Raw genomic sequence first — 21,177 nt, 5'->3', positions numbered from 1 at the left:
TCGATCAATAGAATTTGCAAGTAAACGTCTAAAGACTAGTTGCTTGCCCAATATTTGAGTACAAGTATAGAGAAGAAACTTGTCGAAGGGAGTCGTAATCTAATTTCTATAAGCTTCTGTAACAGCAGATTCCATTATGAGAGAATCAAAGAAAATATACTACACAATAGAAGTTTTCAACACCCAAAAACTCAAATACCCTTCATTATTGTTGACTCTTTTTGGCAACCCTCAATGAGTCTCGCTCTTGGCGTGCCTTTACTCGACTGATTCAGCCATCCCTCGAGCAATGCTTTCTATGATCAGTAGAAATTTTTTCCAGTAGAAAGTGTTCTCAGTTTGTATCTGGTTTACAAATTACGTAATAGACAACCTCCCATAGTTTAAAACCTTTGGTTTATGCACTTAGCGTTCGCTTGGTTCCGTTCGTGCTAGTACCAAGCTTTTGTAGATAAAATTATTTTGAACTCTTTACACGGGTTGGGAATTGATACTTTCCTGAAAAACCTTGTACGAACTTTGTGAGTTACAAAACCACTTTCTAAGAGCATAAACACCCCTAAGAAGGTATTTCAACCCCGCAAGTGGAAAATTTTTGAGCCATTTGTCTTGTAACATCAGTATAGGATCTCGATCAACATCAGATTGTCCTAGGTAAGGAAGGCAATTTAATTCTCCCGAGGAGATCAGCTGTTCATTTATTCCACGTGTTGTATTACGACAAAACAAGATATAGTTTTTGATAAAGCGTATCTCGATACGACATTCAACTAATGCTCATCCTAACCTTCCTGCTAAAGTTTATTTTCTTGGCATCATTGAAATGGATTCTTATTATTACTTACATGTATGTTAATGCAAGAAGATTTTAAATGAGCCTTTTTAATCGTTTCAGGGTGTTTTACCTGCCATCTACTCTTTCTGCTTTAAATATACGGGCATGCCTCTGTCATCATCTATGAACCAAGATCCACCTATACTCTCTGTCTCAGAATAATGCCACTAAACGAAAAGACCGACGCTAAACTCTTAAGGCCAAGTACCAATAGCTGTGTGAGCGAGGGACAACTAAATGAAGATTTCTCTTCCACCAATTTAGATGATGAGATATTACCCAAAATAGAACACAGTCAAGTGTTTGAAATAACACAAGAGGGCCCGAATTTTCGTGGAGTTGGCATGTATGGTGCAGCAATTTTGATTGCAAAATCTCAATTGGGATTAGGAGTACTTGGGTTGCCGAGCACTTTAAACGCTTTGGGTTTCTTGCCAGGGTTACTTTCCCTTGCTTGTTTATGTTTTTTGAGCACATACACTGGTCTCATCATTGGAAAGTTTCGGAATAAACATCCTCATATCTACTGTATCGATGATGCGGCATATATGTTATTCGGAAGAATAGCACGTGAAATCATGGGTTGGGGCTTCTGGCTCTTTTACACACTTTGTTACGGTTCAGCATTGCTCACCATTTCCATTGCCTTCAACTCGATTACAGAGCATCCAATCTGTACCGTCATTTGGATAGTTATTGGTGCAATAGTTTCGTTTGTTCTAGGTGCATCAATCAGAACTATGAGGGTGTTATCGTTTATGGGATATTTTGCTATGTCAAGTATTCTCCTTGCTGTGTGGATTGTTGCAATTGCATGTCTCACTCAAAAAGTGCCCGCTGCAGCGCCAGTAAATGAGCCAATTAATAAAATGGTCAAAGTGGCAGCTACTGGAGCTCGGTTCAACACCGTGGCTTCGGCAATCGCTATTCAATTCTTTTCTTTGTGTGGCACGGCATCTTTCTTTTCGATACAAGCAGAAATGAGAGATCCAAAACAATATGGCAAGTCACTTCTCATGGGACAAGCTTTGGTGATGTTCAACTATATCGTTCTTGCCATTATGATATATTCTAAAGTTGGGCAATACGTAGCATCTCCTGCTCTAGGCTCTGCTGGTGAATTGTTCAAAAAGATTGCCTACGGTATTGCACTTCCTGGATTGTTTTGGTCCTCTTTCTTCACTGCTCACCTTGCAGCTAAATATGCCCTCATTCGAATCTTAAGAGGTACCACGCATTTGCAAAGTAACACTAACATTCACTGGATCACATGGCTTGGAATGATCACCATTGTTAGCGCAGTTGGATTTTTAATAGCTGGTGCAATCCCATTCTTTAAAAATTTAGTAGCTCTAACTGGTGCTTTGGTTGGGACTTCATTTACACTATTCATTCCGGCTTGTTTGACATTACATGAACTTGGCCATCACAAACATCACGAGCGTGATCTGACACTCACCTGGATAAAACACTCTTGGGAGGAATTTCATAATCACAAATCCACAGTTGTTTTATCGATGTTCTGTATCTGTGTTGCTATCTTCATTTGTGTTGGTGGTCTCTATGGAGCCATATCTTCTACCATCGAAGCTTACTCAAATGGTACTATTGATCGCGCATTTTCTTGTGCTAACAATGCTTAAAAGCTGAAACTTTATTTTCAACAGGACACTAGACTACTTCCTCTTACATTCTTATCTTCTATCATTGCCTATGTTACAAAAAAGAATACAAACAGTATAAACTTACCAATCATCATCTTCTTCTTCCTCTACATCACTGTCGTCTCTTGTTGCGCCTTGTCTCTTTCTCAATGCATCTGCAAGCGAGCCTGCTAAACTAGTTTCTTCGGTCTTTTTAGCCTTCAAAGCATCAGCTAATCCATTGCCCAAGCTTCCACTCAGCGCAGTTGTAGCTTGAGTGGTGTTTGTATTGGAGCTGGCAGTGCTGACGGGATTTGAAGGAGCGGATGTGTTTGAGTTTGAATAAACATTATTTGCATTGGAAGAGCATTCCTGTAAGTAGTCTATTGGTGACCAACCTTCTTGTGTTTCATCCATGGTCTTGACCAATCCCCATTTTCCGTTAACTTGGGTGACGTAATATATAGTATCCTTGGTCAATGCAACCGACCCTGGTACAGAACCATCATAGTCAAACATTGCTTTGTAAGTAGGGAATTTAGGTTTTGATAATGCAGGTGGTGGGGGAGGAGGAGGAGGAGCAACATTCTTTTTGGGTGGCGGTGACGTTGCTTTCTTTGTTGGTGGTGGAGGAGCAACTTTCTTTGCAGGACGAGATGGTGCAGGCGATCTCCTAGGAGACGTAGGTTGGGCAGGCTGTGTTCTGTTGTTGTTGTATTGTCCTTGACCTAGAGCAGCCTGTGCAGCTGCAACTTGCAAAGAAGGGCCATCATGTGATTGGTTCCTCGTATGAGTTGCAGTAGGAGATGTCGCATGCACAGGACGAGGTTTAGGTTGCGTTGGAGCAGAATTTTGATACTGATGTTGTGTCGGTGCTGGTTGAGAATAAGATGGTTTCACTGGTTGAGTACCTGCTGGTCTAGATTGGTAACTTGAAGTACCAGTTCGGGAACCTCTGTTATAGTACTGACTGTAATCAACTTTTCCGGAGGCACCCCTTGGTCGTTTAGGATTCTTACTGCTTGCTGGAAGTCCTTGATTAACGGTAATTGTTCCGGATTTGTAAAGGTCACTCCTTGGAGGTATTTGTGGTCCAGAACCAGCCACTGACTTGACTGTGTGATATTTACCTGGTTTCTTTTGATACTGTATAGTTGGACCAATAACGATTGACAACCCTGGGTTTAATTTCTTCAAATGCGTGATGAATTCAGTTTTAAGATCCAAATTGATGAAGATATCAGGAACCATAGCTGTTGGAGTATGTAAACATACAGCAACCCAATTGTCTTGGTTAGTTGACAATCCAACACTCTTGATGGAGTTGATAGGAATAACAAATTCCTTTTGCAATTGTAATCTCTTCTCCACCAACGCCTCTGCCACAACATACAAACTTGTCTTGCTTAATATAAAAATACGAGGCAACCTCTTTGATGACCTTCCAAATTTTGACAACAAAATTTCGCCCTTTCCAGAAAATACCACATGATCCTTAATTCCTGCTTGATTGATAACAAATCTTCCATACCCACTTTTATCGTTACATCCCAAATAGTCTCCCATAAAAGCACGAGATCCAAGCATCGACAATCTTCTTCTCTCCTTCCTTCCTTGTAATAAAGTATTTCCATAGTCTCGTAATTGCTCGTATTGATTTCCATGTGTTTTCATTCTCCAAGCATTCTGAATAACCTTAGCTGCATCTTCCTTACGCTTAACATATCTTCTCCAGGCTCTTTGAATACGAGCAGCCATGTTATGCCAATACTTATCTCTCATATCCTCTAAAGCAAATAACGTTTCTGGCGTCTTTATAAAAACCTTTGTTGTACCTAATTGGTACTCACTTTGAGGAATATGACAAGAGCGTAAAATCTCCTTCACTGCAGTAAGATCATCTCCTTGCCAAATATAATCACCAGCATAACCTGTGGCAGGTGACAATAAATAAAATCTTTGAACAAATCTTTGGAAAGTTGAACGGTACGCAAACCCAGCTCTTCTAATACGAACATTCTCCTTTAGACCCAAGTATTTGATTTGATGCAAAACCTGTTGATTGTCGTAATCACGTGGTTTCTTGGTTTGATTTGGTTTAATGGTTCTAATGTATGAAGGAGTACACTGTGATAACGTATCTACTAAGGCATTTGCACTAGTCTTAATCTTATCGGAAGCAGTTGGGGGTCTTTTTTTGGTATCAATTAAGGCATTTAATAACTCTGGAGGGAACAATGTTTGATTGACAAACGGATTCAGAGAGGTTCCCAACAATTCCAAGAGATCACGCAAAATTCCATCTTTATTTTTATCAGTCATCCCAGCAACGTCATACGTCACATCACCTGCATAATGTTTAATGATGAACTTACCACGTCTATCTTCAAAATGACGATTGTTTGCACCAACCATACTCAATCTTTGTGCAAACACTTGATCGGCTGCATCTGAATCCGCATGAGCAGTTTTGATTGAATCGTTCAAAGCTGCAAATAACCCTGGCTGTGGTCGGGTAGCTTCGATCAAATCACAAACAACCTTGTTGTTGAAGTAATCAATAGGAGTCCATTTGATTTGTTCTTGAACATATTCATCTTGTTCAGCCTTTAATGTCAATTGGATGAAAATCTGCTGCAATTTTTCATTCACATAGTTGATACAAACTTGTTCAAATGAATTATGCTCAAAAATTTCAAAGCCGTAGATGTCGAGAATTCCAATAGATTTGTTTGACTGATTTTCCTTTCCACCTAATGATAAATTCACTCTTTCGACGATCCAATCAAATAAATTGTTGTAGATACCTTTCGCCAATGCATCACGCACAGCAGTAGCTTGTACAATGTTCAATGGCACGTGATATGTGGAACCTCTCTTCATACCATGCGAGGTTTCAATTGTTCTCTCAATAATGGCTTTTTTTAATATCTCTGGGTTAACATCCAAGAGATAAGCAACAAAATTGGTCACACTGTCATCACGAATTGCCGCGTTACCACTTTCATCCTCCACAAAAGAAATGTTACCGATCCATAATATCAGAGCCAACATTCTGAATATATTATCTTGCTCTTCTTGACTTAAACCAATGACATTCATTGCATTCAAAGTGTCTTTGAAATCCTTTCCATCGTCAATACCATCTACAGAAATACATTTTGCAGCCGAAGTATAAACATAGGTTTCAGGTCCTTGTATTCCAAATTGCTGTTGGTATTGTGGAGGACAATGTTTGGTGAACTGATAGAAAATATGGAAATTCCTTTCATTGGTTATTTGAGAAACGACTCTTTGCTTCTCCAAAAGATAGTTTGTGATATGAGCAGCCACTGGCTGATAGCTTCCCTCACTGAATTTAATCTCAAGGTATTTACCATGCCTACTTGAATTGTTATTTCTCAAAGTTTTAGCACATCCAAATGACTCCAAAAGTGGATTTGTAGCTAAGACCATATCTTTAATTTTGGTAATCTCGGCATTTCCACTATCAACTGATACATTGGCAATATATTGCATAATCTGCTTTGCTGCCTCTGTCTTACCTGCTCCTGATTCTCCTGAGATTATTACACATTGATTCTCTCCATATGATTTCAAATGATAGTACATAGATTCAGCAATGGCAAAAACATGTGGCGGAACCTCTAACCTATTTCTACCCTTGTACTTATTCAATGTCTCCATCGTGTAGATTCCGAGATCACGAAATGGATTGACTGAAATCAACACATGGCCAATATAAGTATATATCGTGTCATTCATAAACCTCTTGTGTAAATTATCATTGATTGCCTCGTCGGTGATCTTTGACAAAAGCGTCAAATCGGACACCCCAACCTCTTTCTTTTTGGTGACGTCAAATTCTGCTTTCTTGATACCTCCTGCACTCAGCCCATTTACCTTGGCTGGAGCTTGTTGTTGTTTAGCCTTTGAACGGCCACCCCTCTTTACTATCGCCATGATTACAACTTGTGTACTGTGATTCTATGATATAATGTTGCTACAAAAAGGAAAAAAAAAGTACACCCAAACAAAGGTTATTCGGAAATTGTTGATTCTGGCTTTGCCCTATTTGACAAATTTCTTTTTCCTTTTTTTTCTCGCCGAGATAAAAAGAGATGAAAAATCCAATGACCATTGGCAATACTTTAAATCCGATCACAAATGATAAGATAACCTCAGTAACGGTTTTTTATTAACTCCAAAGCGATTACGCCTGGTCTATATATATTCAAAGATTAATGTGACCACAATCTCACCATTTTATCCTTTCCACCTGAAGCGACCCGTTTACCGTCCAAACTCCAATCTACGGCATACACCTCATCTGCATGTCCTGGAAGATCAACACTCAATTTCTTTGTTCTAATATCCCAGACTTTCAACGTTGTGTCTTTGGAACAACTAACCAATAACCTGTTATCTGCTGACCAAGCAGTTTGATAAACTGGTGCAACATGGCCCCGTAAAGTGGTAACGAATGTTCCTCGAATACCATCCCATAACTTGATTGAGTTATCAAATGAACTTGAAACAACATATCGTCCATCTGGTGAAAAACTTACATGGTTGACCAATTTTTGATGTCCTGTCATTCTGCAAACTGGTTTGGAAGACTTAAGTGGTTCCCAAAAGAACATTGTGAAATCATCACTAGCAGTAACCAATCTCTCACTAATTATACCATTCAACTTGGCAACTTTTTCATATTGTTCCTTGGCCCTTTTTCGTAACTCGTCTGGAGTGTATTTCGCAGACTTACTTGATGTGTGGTCAAATCCTCCTTTTCTTAAAACATAATCAGTTGATAATGATAAATGGTTGACCCAATGAGCATGACTCTTCAAGGTTTGTATGCACTTACCACCTGCAGAAATATCCCAAGCTTTTATCGTCTTGTCGTGTGAAGCACTGTATACGATATTAGATCCGGCCCACTTGACACAGGACACGGAGTTTGTATGTCCACTCATTGTAAGTTCACATGTACGTGAAGTTGTATTCCATATTTTAACTGACCCATCTTTTGAACTCGATGCTAATCGAGGCTGAGCATCAGTCGCAACAAGATGCAAAGGTTCCCAACTCAAAGAGCTAACCCACTTGGAATGCCCGGTCAATGGTTTTCCAATAGGTTTACCAGTACTTGCTTCCCATAGTCTTATAGTGTTATCCATTGAACCAGTGGCGATCATTGTTCCGTCTGGTGAGTATGCAACGCAAAGAACCCAATTCGTATGCCCCAGAAGAGTATGCATTGGTGTTGAAGTATTACAATCCCATATCCTAGCCGTTGAGTCTCCAGCTCCTGTACACATACGTCCTGAATCATTTGGAGCAAAGGTACAACATAAGATGGTTGATCCATGACCGGCAATTGCTGCATTTGATCTGGTCACAGGCTTGACCTTGAAAACAGCTCTTGGGGTATATACTAATGTGAGAAAATCTTCGGTTGTCTTTATACCGGGCTTCAACACTGACTCGTATAAATTATTTCTAATATCGACTAATTTGTTGCCATCATCTTCGTGAAGTAAAGAGAACGTATACGGTACAGGATCATCACTCTCTCCTCTTAGGTTATTGAGTAACTCCTCCAACTGTTTTTCTGTGATGCCTCCAGGAACTCGAATTGATCCGCCGGTTGATTCTCCAGTATCAGATGCCTGAAATTTAATTAGCACATTGGGCACATCATCAGGTACAAGATTCACTTCTCTTGTTTGTTGAGCTTCCCTTTTTTGCTTTTTCGATGGTGGCGGTATTACGGTAGCCATTGTGGTTAAATGTGGTCGATGGGAAGGCTATACAAATGATTTTCTTTTTCTAGAGATGAGCTCTCAGCCGAATGCAATATCATTATTTGAATCGGTAGCGCTATTATACAGAATTGCAATTTCTTCCTCTGACTCTTCAATAATTTCACTGGCAACAGCTTCTGTATCATTGGAGCTGCTGGTGTTGCCTAAATCATTGCTCGTGACGTGGATTATGGATGCATCAATATTCGGCGACGACGGTATAACATGACAACTTTCAACCATCGTTTCTGATAAATCTCTAACTTTAAATTCACCAGTGAATTCTTCTTCCTGGTCGTAGTAAAACTCGTCATCGACGTCAAAATAAATAGGGCCAAAGCTCTCTGACTTGGTTGTAACTTTCACTACATTGACCAATTTAAGCATTGCCTGATTTATTGTAATTTGACGTGTATTATCAATGGGGTAGTTTCTGAAAAAATGGGGTGTCTTATGATACCAATCGAGATAGAGAAGAAGTTTTGTAATGCATGACTTGTGGGTAACACTTGGTGATAGAACAATTCTTCCCTTCTCACTATAGGAAAGTTGTGACGCATCAATGGTGTTATTCAATTTGTATGGACGATATTTTGTTTCAAGGTACCCTAGTAGATAAATCGTTGCATTTAGATCGGTGCAGATGCTGTTCAAATTTCGAAATAATAAGTTAACGTGAGACTCATATTTGGAGATGGGACTGATTTTAAGGAGGTCTGATGATGGAGGAATTTTGACAATGGGATCTTTAGTTCCATTGAATTTATTGTTAATCAAAGTGGAGTTGTTTTCAACATAGTTTTTGAGAATGGTCTCTTCATATGACATGGACATCTCAAGCTTATACAGTTCTAGTAGGCTATGGAATTCATTAATAACAATCATTGAACCATTAGCAAATTTGGTTTTCGACGAGATCACGGAGTACAATTTGGCAAACGTGTCACATACACAATGAGTGATGTTGGACTTGAACTCCAATTTGAATTGAGGATGATTCTTGAGTAGATGAAATGGGAATTTATTCAGGGTGTCAATTATAACAACTGGCCTTTCTTGAGTCAAATTGGATATGATTAATGAACTGATCACAATATACATGCCATGACAACTCGGCGTCGATTGCAAGTCAAAGATGGGACCCTTCACATATGAAGAGTTGAATAGAATATCATCTAATGTAGAGATCGACGTTGTAAACACGTCTTGGTGTGTCTGTGGTCGTTCCATGTTTTCTATGAACACCATTTGATAGTTTTTCAAAGTGAGATATCTTGTTGACGCGTAGGTTAGTGTTGCAAAACCAAACATTGAAAATTATCCATGAACTACAGCAGAGATCTCATTTTCTTTCTTACAATGCTTTAAAGTTACCATATATTATACACTCTAGTCCTTCTTTACTCTCCATGCGCTATTTGGTAAACTTTGCAAATGAGTCGCTTTCTTTTTAACCCAAAGTAAAATAAGAATTCCCAATGTGATACACAATGCATTTGTATAAAGATACCCATCACGAATCATGACTAATTCACCTTTAGCACGTGTGCATTGCTCTCTTTCTTCTTCTGAATTGATCATAATATGACGACCGGGACCTAGATTACATTTAGCTAAAGTAATTTTGTCAATAAGGAAATAAATAAAAATGCGGGGCCAAGTACCACCATAGTTGGACAATGTATTGAGGGTTGTCATATAAGTACCACCAATTGCTGGATCAGCAATCTTGGTATGAAATGCGCAAAGGGAAACAAATTGAATCGTTGACATGAATGAGCCAAGTAAATGCTGCAAAATAATCATCAAGAAATATGATTTTGTCACTCGACCATTCAGGGGGAAAAAATATACAATCAACTGTGCTAACGATGCAGCAACTAGTCTGCCAATGAAGCCCCAAAGCCATGGTCTCAAAGGTGCTTTACCAGTTGACCATCTTCCAGCATAGTATCCAAATATCATTTCAAATGGGAAATCAATAAGCACAGTAATTGACAAATCCTCCTTTGAGAGTCCCTTTTCCAACAATTTTAAATTTGTTCCTGCTTCATTGGCTTGAAATCCTAGTTTTGCCAATAATAAAATAACAACAAATGTTTGTACATTGGGTAATTTTAGCACTTCATACATTGATTCAAATACTTGGCGTAACTGTAACCATTTATTTGTGTTATGAACCCCTTTTTCTCTCGCCATTCGATCTTTGTTTAAGTCGACCAAATGGGGTGGATCCTCAGGAATTAACAATAATAGTCCCGTGATGATCAAATACATCCATCCCCAAAATGTCAAGTACTGGCCCAATGTGAATAATCCTTGGCTTTGCGGTACCTTACGTAAATACTTGTTGGCGAAATCAGGTGAGCTCAATGCTAAGAAAATGGTGAAACTTGAAAAATATCCACAATTTATTCCAATAGTTTGTGCCGTTGACGCATAAGATAAACTCTCTGGTGACAAGCAAGTAAGCGCCCATCCATCAACAGCAATATCTTGAGTAGCACAACATAAAACCAAAACAAAAAAATAAAATGTAATGGTGTTCAAATGTTGTTTTGGTGAATCAACTAATGAATCAATAATGTATCCTAAATACATCAAAATAAATGCAGATATAGTTTGAATCGGTACAATCCAAGATTTTCTTCTTCCAAATTTCCTTGAATACATTGAATCAACAAAGGGCGACCATAACAATTTTAAAGAATATGGATATGCCGCTAATGAGAAGATCCCCACTTCAGAATATGTCAATTTACTTTTCAAAATAAATGGAATCGATCCAAATGCTAATCCCACAGGTACACCTTGTAGTAAATACAACAAAACAAGTATTATAAATGCTTTCCTGTCACGTGGAGCTAGTGATTGTGATTGTTGAGGTGGTTTCTTTGGTGTAACTAGTGGTTTCAATTTAATGTCTTGATTGGATACTGGTAGTAATCCATCATTCTCTTCTTCGAATGCAGCATGGCGATAATTGAGGGTATTATCAAGAGAACCATCGATTTCTAGTGGATAGCTCAGTTTTGTAGACATGCTAAAGTACAGTTTTTTTTTTTTTTTTTTTTTTTTTTTTTTTTTTTTTTTTTTTTTTTTTTTTTTTTTTTTTTTTTTTTTTTTTTTTTTTTTTTTTTTTTTTTTTTTTTTTTTTTTTTTTTTTTTTTTTTTTTTTTTTTTTTTTTTTTTTTTTTTTTTTTTTTTTTTTTTTTTTTTTTTTTTTTTTTTTTTTTTTTTTTTTTTTTTTTTTTTTTTTTTTTTTTTTTTTTTTTTTTTTTTTTTTTTTTTTTTTTTTTTTTTATTAATGAAACGTAGGTTACTTTGAGATTGTCATGTAAAAAAAAAATTGAATTCGTGTACCTGAAATTTTGGGGAGGGAAGCCAGCCTAACAAAGCCACAACACGATTGCTTACAACGCCTTGTTTGAGTACGCTCTTTTTCAACACATACTCTTGCGTAGTCAAAGTGATTACATTAAGATGTTCTTTTTTCATATTATACACATTCTATATTGTTTCTTCAAAATATGTACTCTTCTTACAAACCCAAAACCTTTCTTGAAGCTCTCAAGATAGTTTCGGTATCTGGGAATGCAAAATCTTCCAATTCTTTTGCATAAGGAGTTGGAACTTCACAACCAGTAACTCTTTCAACTGGAGCATCTAAGTAGTCAAAGCCTTCGCTTTCCATAATTTGGGCACAAATTTCTGATCCAACACCAAAAGCAGGGAAACCATTTTCAACAGTTACCAAGTGGTTAGTCTTTTTCAATGATTCAATGATGGTTGGAACATCCAAAGGCTTGATTGATCTCAAGTTGATGACTTCCGCATTGACATCGTAATCTTGTTTTAATTTTTCAGCAGCTTCCATAGCAAATTTAACAGCTCTTGAATGGCCAACAAGAGTGACATCAGTACCTTCTCTTTCAACCTTGGCTTTACCAATTGGTAAGACAAAATCTGATGAAAGGACTTCTTCGCTGACTGGGAATGATTCACCATATGCAATTTCGTTTTCCAAAAACACTACTGGGTTTGGATCTCTAATGGAGGCTTTGATTAAACCTTTGTAATCTTCAGCAGAGTATGGTGACAAGACTTTCAAACCTGGAATTGAACCATACCAAGCAGCATAATCTTGTGAATGTTGAGCAGCAACACCAGCAGCAGCACCGTTTGGGCCTCTGAATGTAATATTACATGGCTGAATACCACCACTCATATAGTAGGTTTTAGCAGCAGAGTTGACAATTTGATCAATGGCTTGCATGGCGAAATTGAATGTCATAAATTCCAAAACCGGTTTCAACCCATGGAAAGCAGCACCAACAGCCAATCCAGTGAAACCCATTTCAGTAATTGGAGTATCAATAACTCTTCTTTCACCAAATCTGTCTAACAATCCTTTACTTACTTTATAAGCACCATTATATTGACCAACCTCTTCACCCATTAAAAACACATCATCATCACGATCCAATTCTTCAGCCAAACCAGAGTTCAATGCATCTCTTACAGTCATTTCTTGTTGACCAGATTTGGAGTTGTTGCAACGAGCCGAAGTAAGTATATTGGATGTGTTGTTGAATTGCATTCTCATTGCTTGCGCTTGACCCAATTTGTGAATTGATGTTTTGTTATATTTGACAGCTTGTGCAGCTAATTGAGCAGTCTTTGCGACTGATGATGTTATTGGAGCCATAACTGGTGAGGATCGTATGTGTAGGAATAGGTAATTGAACAATGGGTTACTTGAAATGAAATATCAATTGGTAATAAAATTGATTTTAGTTTTTTGGGTTTTGATGGTTTGACAGAGAGTAAGAGATTCGGAGAAGGAAAAAAAAAATTAGTTTCTCTCTTTTAAAGCAAAACACAAAAAGCCTTAAATATAAATCGCATTTCTTGCTTGTTAAATAAACATCGATTCACACCAATTGGACCGCTAGAAAGACAGTTTCGGGTGGCTAGGTCTGTTGGGTTTCACATTAGCATCTTGGCCTCTCTTTGGATACATGTTGGTGCTTTCAACATAACCGCGGTGGAGAAGAGCAAAACCTATGGGCGTCAATTGTCCGGAGTGATTATATACAGTCCTATAACATTTTGTACCCGATGAGAAATGGAGATTAAAGTCCGAAGGTTAATACAACAGGATTACTGTGCAACTCTACCCAACAGTAAACTACACTTACTTTGACTCTTTATTAATATTGATAGTGGTTATATATTAACTATAATATAAAATTTCTACTTCTCTAAGCTTGTGTTTCTGGCTTTGGTAAAGTCTCTACATACTGAGCAGTATCATGGGCTCTTCTTCTACCAGCAATATAAGTCATCATTTCCGAATAGGTTTGTGGAACAACAGAGCAATATCCACCATCAGACTCCAGTTCACCGGCTATCTTTTGGCTTTCTTTGGGTACAAAGAATGAGTAGATAAATGTTCCTGCTTCTTTCTTTTTATTCGAATTCAAATGTTGAATAAATGTATCAACTTTAACCTGAACAATTGTACCTGGTTCAGATAAAAATGCATCAGGGTTGGAACTGATTTTATTCATTGGTGGTAATTGGAAAGTGAATGGTGCATTCTCTTGAGCAATCTCTTTAGTCTCACTGGCGTCATGCAAATGTTCAGTATAGGAGACTGATGAATACATTGACAAAACTGATCCCACTGGTACTGGGCTCTTGAAATTGGTAGAATCCAAACTCACAAATCTTGGGCCAGCTAATGAAAAACTTGCTGCTGTACAGTAAGCCAACTCAAAAGATTGACGTAACAAGTACCCACCAAAAATCATATATGAATGACGGTTACGGTACTGTGGTTGCATGAATAAAGTTGATGTTTGTTTTGTATCCTTCATGAATGACAATGCATTAGCTGAATTGACTTTATCAACATTTTCACTCGATTGTGTAGCTCTCCACATATTGTAAACCACTTTAGATTCTTCAGCAGTTGGTTCAATAATATTCATCTTTTTTGCTTCCAACTTCTTTTTGGCATTATGACTTTCTGCTCGTTTATAATCAACCCAATCTTGTTCAGTGATTGGCAACAAACGATTAATTGCGAACGATTTATGCGTAATTGGATTACGTGCAACAAAAGTAAAATTAGCGGTTAAAAACACATTGGAATCTGGCAACGTATCAATCTTAATATCCTCTTCCCTGATATCAGTTTCAAATGCATATCCCTTGACAGTAATTTCCATACTTGATCTACCAGTCCAAGTAACCGATCCAGCCAAAACAAAATTAAACTTACTGATTTCATCAACCTTCTTCACCATATAAATACGATCAACACTGGCAGTAACATTGACTGGTTCAGCAGGAGAACAATGTCTATACGCAATTCTACCAGCTAATGCATCCAAATCCTGGAACAACTGACCAGCACGTAATCTACCAAACGCATTAATGTATGCATCACATAGCCATTGATCATCTTTGAATGGTAAAAGTAAATATGAAAATGAATCAGCTCTTGTCTTTTCACCAACTTTAGCAGTCACTGGGTTATTATAGACAAATGAGTCTATACGTTTACCTTCTGCTTGTAATTTTTCTTTTTCAGTCAATGCCTCAAGCCAAGTGGCCTTTTTGGGGTTAATTTGCTTATCTCTCAATTCGGCTAATATTGTAGCAGCAGCATCGGCTGCTTCGGAAGGTTCTTGTGATCCAGCTTCTGCATCACCAGCTTGTTTAGGCTTGTGAAATTTAGCATTATTGGGTTTACTGTTATCAGGTGTGGTGGTTGCTTGGGAGTTGAATCTAAAATGTAGATAAGTTGGAATTGACACTGTGGGTACGCGCTTAGCTATTGGACAGGAAATACATGCAGATCTAATCATTGTTCAATTGGGATGGGCTGTGTTTAGATGGATAAAAGTGAAGTGTTCTTGAAGAATGTTGGCTGGTTATATATACTCTTCTAATCTCCTCGTTGCGAGATGTTTTTAGATGCGATTTAGCCAAAGTAGTGTAAACTGACTGAAAATCAAAACGGTTAGAATTTCGTTGCGCGGATCCCGGATGTAACAGGAGACAATGGAAACTTTTCTGATTACTGAAATCTCCGAGATGAAGAAGGAGGGGTAGAATCCTCTAGCTGCAAAATAATTCACCAACAGAAATCAAATCCAAAATCAAAATTGTTGAGTATATTAGTTGACACCCGGAAGAGTCTAGATTCCAGTTTGCCGGCTTGTCTCGAAAATGCTCTATCAATTTTGCTCAGCCGCGGGGGAGTTTTCCGACACGTTGGACGTTTTAAACAACTCTTTCCCCCCTCCTTCACCTCCTCGCTTATCTTTACCCAACAAAAAAAACATATATACCATATATGGTTGCAAAATTTATATTATACGAGCTAAACCAGCCCACAGCCTCTTAATCTATACAAACGCCTGGCTACAGAATCCCCTTTCTTAATGTGGCACCACACAGAGATGATGTTACCCAATGCAAAGTGTTACTTCAGTATAATAATATGTATTAACAGATATTAGAAAACTAGTGTACATAACAACCGGAACTAAGAATGGAAACAAAAATTGGACATAGATATAGTAATATTACAGCAAAAAAAATCAACAAAATTGAACGTCTTAAACAAAAACTCCATAAGAAAGGCAAAATCAATCAAAAAAAAAGTCAAGCAACAAACAATCCGAGAAAAATCAATCAAAATGAAACCAAAATAAACCAAACAGGGACATCAAAAACTTTTCATCACCACTCCTCCTTTTCTTCCACCTTTGCTTTAATCACTGTCATCATGATGCAAAGTGGCTGATTCTTCACGATGAGTGTAATCAGGTTCATAAGAGGAATCTCTCAAACTTGCCTTTCTAGTGAAATCAACCAATGTAGCAGCACCATTCTCACGGTCATTAACACCATTGCCATTTCCAGTACTATTGTTATTTCCACCACTGAGCAACGATCCTGAACTTGTTCTTGAGCACAAGTTCTTTACGGGTGATAAACTATCAGCGGGGCGTAATTTCCCATCATAGATGAATTTCTCCGATGATATTGAGTCAAGTGTAAGGATTGAATGATGAGGGTTTTGAGTATTGTTGTTTTGAGTGGTAGAAAGTAAATGTCTTTGACGGGTTGGTGATGATGATGGTGATGGTGATAATGTTGGTGATAGGTGATTATTGTTGGTGTTATTCATTTGTTTATCATGAAGAAGGAACTTGTCTGACTGTGGTGATTGTAATTCAACATTGTTGAATTCAAATAGAAATGTAGGTGATTGGGTGTGAGGAACTGGTGGTTGTGGTGATGGAGATGGGGATGAACCAGAATTATCTTCTGATGATGAGGAAGATTGATCGAATTTATGCAACAAATTGCCAATAGACCCTGTAGTATCTTCTCTATTTGATATATCTCGAGAATTCTCTTCAGGAACAATATCCAATTGCGATGAAGAATGAGGTAATCTATTAGGCATTCTCTCCGGTGATGAGGTAGGTGCTAACGTATTGTATTCAACAATGTTGCCATCCGAATCCAATCGATGAATATTTTGTGAAGAATTATCGCGTTGAAGTAATGCATTCAACGAATTATTACTCATGAATGCATTATTGGCTGAAGAAAGTTCTGAATCACGTTGGATATTGTCGTCAACTAATCGTACTGAAAATAGTTGCTCAGTGTTGACTGTTGATAAAGAAGCATCACTATTTCTTGTAACGTTTCCTGGAGTAGCAACTGCTTTATCATCGGAATCTGCATTTGCTCGCCAACTTTTCATTACTGGTTGTTCATGAGTATCATAAAAGGATTCATTTGTGTCCACATGAGTTAAGGATGAAGATGAGGAATTGGCTGAAACTCCCTCCAATTTCATCAAATTGACTTGCGATTCATTCTTCGGATCAATTGGAAAAGTAGCAGCACCAGTTGCAGTAGTTGCTGCAACACCTGCTCCCCCTGCTGCCACTTTGCCACCACCTGATACTTGTGTCGTAGCTGACGAAACGGCTCCTTTTTCATCATCTGATTCTTGTCTATTCTTTCTTCTTTTGTAACAACAACAGAATACAATAAGTGCAGCTACTAAAATAACAAATACAGGAATACCAACCCCGAGTCCAATAGCCAAATCTCTGTTTTTGTTTGAGTTGTTTGACGATGCACCAGTAGTGGAAGTGGCACCGCTTGAGTCATCAGTAGCAGAAGCTGTTGCGGCTGCTGTTCCAGATGATGAAGATGTTGACGTCGAGCTTGAGCTTGAGCTCGATGAACTAGATGTAATATGTTTGTTGACTCCTTTTATATTGAAACTTTTCTCTTCATCTTCAGAATCTAATTTACCTTCAATTATAACTTTTAGTTTATCAAGATTCTTTGGTGTCATTCCGTTTAATGTCTTGTTGTCTTCATGGTAGGATATCCAGTTAGCGTCTTCATAATCTACATTTACCTCAGTTTCATTGACGTTTGTAAAGATAGAATTCATAATTTGATACAGGAACCATTCACCTTTAGTGGCATTAACATCATCCAACGAATCAATAGTGAATACAGATCCAATTGCATCGAAGGAATAGGGCAAGTTAACTGTATTTCCATAAGTATCTCTCACTGTGATTGAAAAGTTATCAAAGGTTGAAGTGTTTGGGAAAGTTCCGGTAAGTGTAAAGTCCTCGTCATTGAATGACAAATAAGTTGGTAAATCTTCAGCACTAACTTCAGATATATTATCTTTAGATATCAATTGACCATCAAGATAAACATGGGACATTATAGGCACTCCTTCTTCAACATCTTGTCCAAAAGTACCGTTAATCTTGATCGTGTTGTTTAAATCAGTCTCTAATTGATGTCCGCCGACAACAATCTTGAAGATGCTTGAAGCACCGGCATAACCATAATAATCACTAGCGATGAAACTAAATCCATATTCAAATGATGGTGCATTTTCTGAGGTCACATAAGGAACTGTACCTGAAAACGTTAGTTCTTCTCCATCAAAAGATATCCAATTTGGTAATGAGCTACGATCAGCTGACCTTCCATAGTAGGCAATAATTGAACGTTGACTTGATGAATATTCTTCAAATGTATCTTTACTGAATTTCAAATCAATTTTATCTCCTGGTTTAACCACTAATCCATCATCACCATTGGTGTGTCCGTATTGAGCCAATTGTTGAAAAACACTTGTACCAGAGCTGACATGTATTCCTGTATCATTGGATACAATCATGGTGTAGTTATTCGACAAGGTTGATTGATCACTTTGATCAGTACCGACAATTGTAACATCAAACTCTCCTACATCTGATTCACTTGGCTTTCCGGTAAATGTTCTTGAATCTGAGTCAAATGATAACCAATCAGGTAGATTTGAAACTTCGTAGGTGATTTCACCAAAACTGTTTGATTTATAAGTTGTATTGGCCATGGTGAAACTATAATCTTGATCAACTCTTCCTACATCTGGAAGCTGTTCATTGAAGGGAAACCCCATATAGATTGATGCTGATACATGGCGTATAAGCTGTAGAAGTAGTAGTCTTAGTAGTATAAAGTGTAACATTGTTTTGGTTTGACTTCTTCGTTTATTCTCATGTGGTGAAACTATTAAAAGGTGGACTTATTCACTTGTCGTGAATACGTATATGGAATCTAGATGATAGGTAATGAGCGACTATGATGGAACAATGTGAGTTGATGACAGGTGTATCTTGGGTTAAAAGTTGTTGTGTATGGTGAAAGATTTAAGATGGATGATGATATGGCTTTCTCCTTTTTTTCTGTTTTCCTTTTGATGAATGCCTATTGAATAATTCTTGTCTGATACTTTGTGATACCGACCACTCTTGTGTTTCCAAATTGGGAGTAATTGTCTAATGGTTATGTTAGATTTGGCGTGCCTTTCTTTTCTTTGTCGTCTTTGCTATTATTTGTTGTTGTTTATTTTTCTTAGTAGTTGACCCTTTTAAAACTTCTGTTTGTGGTTTTATCGTTTATATGTTGTTGATACTTTTTGAGAAATTTCGCGTTTTAGAAATTCATATTTTTACGTGTTACATCCAAACATACATATTGTAATTGTATGCAAAAGGAGTTAAAGTAAAACAAACAACAACATCGAAGATGCGAATAGATACTTTAAACATCGTGAATTTAACCGTATTGGGAGAGAGATACATTGACAATGCATTACATTGAAAGGCGCTATGCCCACTATATGTATGCGCATACAACAACACAACAACACAAACTACAGGCTCCAATAAGCACATCTCTTCCTATATATAATACCTCTTGGGGGAACTAGGGAACGAAAGAGAGGTGATTTTGAATTGTACTGAAAGATGGAATGTCGCAAAGTTTCCAAGTGTCTTGAAAATAGAGATAAACGACAATTGTTTGCATATACGAGATACACCACAAAATTGATCAAACATTCCTCTTCTATACATGACTGGGTGCTTATCGTCCATACCAGATTCTACTCTCCTTTAACAACTCCATGGTGCAAATGATAGATGTTTTTATCCCACCTTCAATGAATCATCTTGTCTGTTCCCCTAATCGAATTTCTATGCGATCGATGCTAAGAACGAGTTTCGGTACTTCATTTTCTCTTGTCTTCTAAAATATAAAAACGCATGACTCTACACTTCAAACGAAATAATACTATGTAGTAGATATATAACATAAACGATTAACCGAAAATATATCTACAAACAAACAAACCGAAAAAATACAATATAGCATAAATGCCCTAAATTAAAGCAGCTAAAACAATGATAATTCCACCAAAAGCAGCGCCCTGGGCAATGGCTTCGTTTTCCAATTCAGATGCAATTGAAGCTGCTTCGGCTGCTGCATCAACGCTGTTATCTCCGGCATCGATTGAAGTGGAATACTCTTCTTGGGTCTTTGGTTCACCATTTTCATTCGTGGCACCATCCCACTCTTCTGGAGTTTCAGTGATTTCACTTTCTTCTTTAGTGGCAGATTCGTTTGGGTCATTGTTTTTCTCTTCATCCTCTTCACCCTCTTCACCCTCTTCACCACTCTGTTCCTCTCCAATTTGTTCTCCTTCACCACTTTGTTCCTCCCCATTACCTGTCTCAGCACCTTTTCCATTAGACTCTTCTTCTTTCTCGCCAGTTTCCTCAGTTTCCTCTCCAACTTGGCTCTCATCAGGAGCATCAGTTTCAGTTGGTTGAGTAGCCGCAAAGTCAACTGAAGATCCCTCTTGAGCATCTGTAGCTGCAACAGTTTCCTCATCAGTAGTAGCCGTGGTTGTCTCAGCTTCAACAACAACGGCAGCAGCAGAGGCCAAAGCCTCAGAAACTGACTCAGGAATAAACCAATAAGGATCCCAAACACCAGCACTTGAACAAATTGACGTTGCCAAATACTCAACACTGCCTATAGCATCACCTTGACAATTATCAGCTACACATTGACCAATGGCACCACCAAATTGAGGCATAACACATAAACAACCGGTATCCCAATAAGGACATGGAGTGGATCCAGTACTTTCAAACATACACGCTTTAGCACATTCAGGTAATTGGTCATAGATCCTATCAGCAAATCCATTAATTGATGCTGTTATTGGAACACTTGGGAAAGTAGCGTATGGGTTTTCAGCCTCAGTGTCAATAATCGTGGTGATGGCGTCCATTTCCTATTGCGATTGTACTTGATTTCGTGAAGCGATTGACTAAATTGACTTTGGTGAAAAGAACACTTGTGGAAAATGCTGAATGGAAAAGAGAAATAGCACTCCCTATTTATACAGCTCCTGCTTATTTTCAAGAGAATTGAAAATTCCTCACCTGCCCCAATTTGTTTACAGAGTGTTCCCTTTTGGCAA

The 21,177-nt window shown here is 37.9% G+C and overlaps 9 protein-coding genes across 9 annotated transcripts; 1 reads left to right on the top strand and 8 right to left on the bottom strand. All coding sequences in view use genetic code 12, as the record gives it.

Annotated features, from left to right (window-relative positions):
* Positions 1 to 996: 996 nt before the first annotated feature.
* Positions 997 to 2,478, top strand: CORT_0E03030 (hypothetical protein; the record flags this gene model as incomplete). The annotated part of the gene is made up of 1 exon (XM_003869974.1): positions 997 to 2,478. The coding sequence occupies one exon, from the start codon at positions 997 to 999 to the stop codon at positions 2,476 to 2,478; it is 1,482 nt and encodes a 493-aa protein (XP_003870023.1).
* A 102-nt stretch (positions 2,479 to 2,580) lies between these two features.
* On the bottom strand, positions 2,581 to 6,441 carry CORT_0E03020 (Myo5 Class I myosin; the record flags this gene model as incomplete). Its single annotated transcript, XM_003869973.1, has 1 exon — positions 2,581 to 6,441. The coding sequence occupies one exon, from the start codon at positions 6,439 to 6,441 to the stop codon at positions 2,581 to 2,583; it is 3,861 nt and encodes a 1,286-aa protein (XP_003870022.1).
* A 278-nt stretch (positions 6,442 to 6,719) lies between these two features.
* Positions 6,720 to 8,261, bottom strand: CORT_0E03010 (hypothetical protein; the record flags this gene model as incomplete). The annotated part of the gene is made up of 1 exon (XM_003869972.1): positions 6,720 to 8,261. One exon carries the CDS (start codon positions 8,259 to 8,261, stop codon positions 6,720 to 6,722), a length of 1,542 nt encoding a protein of 513 aa, XP_003870021.1.
* A 63-nt stretch (positions 8,262 to 8,324) lies between these two features.
* On the bottom strand, positions 8,325 to 9,596 carry CORT_0E03000 (hypothetical protein; the record flags this gene model as incomplete). Its single annotated transcript, XM_003869971.1, has 1 exon — positions 8,325 to 9,596. One exon carries the CDS (start codon positions 9,594 to 9,596, stop codon positions 8,325 to 8,327), a length of 1,272 nt encoding a protein of 423 aa, XP_003870020.1.
* Positions 9,597 to 9,674: 78 nt separating this feature from the next.
* Positions 9,675 to 11,327, bottom strand: CORT_0E02990 (membrane transporter; the record flags this gene model as incomplete). The annotated part of the gene is made up of 1 exon (XM_003869970.1): positions 9,675 to 11,327. One exon carries the CDS (start codon positions 11,325 to 11,327, stop codon positions 9,675 to 9,677), a length of 1,653 nt encoding a protein of 550 aa, XP_003870019.1.
* Positions 11,328 to 11,826: 499 nt separating this feature from the next.
* On the bottom strand, positions 11,827 to 12,993 carry CORT_0E02980 (Pdb1 pyruvate dehydrogenase; the record flags this gene model as incomplete). The annotated part of the gene is made up of 1 exon (XM_003869969.1): positions 11,827 to 12,993. One exon carries the CDS (start codon positions 12,991 to 12,993, stop codon positions 11,827 to 11,829), a length of 1,167 nt encoding a protein of 388 aa, XP_003870018.1.
* A 556-nt stretch (positions 12,994 to 13,549) lies between these two features.
* CORT_0E02970 (hypothetical protein) lies at positions 13,550 to 15,163 on the bottom strand (the record flags this gene model as incomplete). The annotated part of the gene is made up of 1 exon (XM_003869968.1): positions 13,550 to 15,163. The coding sequence occupies one exon, from the start codon at positions 15,161 to 15,163 to the stop codon at positions 13,550 to 13,552; it is 1,614 nt and encodes a 537-aa protein (XP_003870017.1).
* Positions 15,164 to 16,074: 911 nt separating this feature from the next.
* On the bottom strand, positions 16,075 to 18,873 carry CORT_0E02960 (Axl2 protein; the record flags this gene model as incomplete). Its single annotated transcript, XM_003869967.1, has 1 exon — positions 16,075 to 18,873. One exon carries the CDS (start codon positions 18,871 to 18,873, stop codon positions 16,075 to 16,077), a length of 2,799 nt encoding a protein of 932 aa, XP_003870016.1.
* Positions 18,874 to 20,067: 1,194 nt separating this feature from the next.
* On the bottom strand, positions 20,068 to 20,985 carry CORT_0E02950 (Rbt5 protein; the record flags this gene model as incomplete). Its single annotated transcript, XM_003869966.1, has 1 exon — positions 20,068 to 20,985. One exon carries the CDS (start codon positions 20,983 to 20,985, stop codon positions 20,068 to 20,070), a length of 918 nt encoding a protein of 305 aa, XP_003870015.1.
* Between the last annotated feature and the right edge of the window lie 192 nt (positions 20,986 to 21,177).

This window comes from Candida orthopsilosis (assembly GCF_000315875.1).
Source record: "Candida orthopsilosis Co 90-125, chromosome 5 draft sequence".
NCBI lineage: Eukaryota > Fungi > Ascomycota > Pichiomycetes > Serinales > Debaryomycetaceae > Lodderomyces > Lodderomyces orthopsilosis.
The sequence above is the reverse complement of the archived record's forward strand: the minus strand, read 5'-3'. Positions and strand labels throughout refer to the sequence as shown.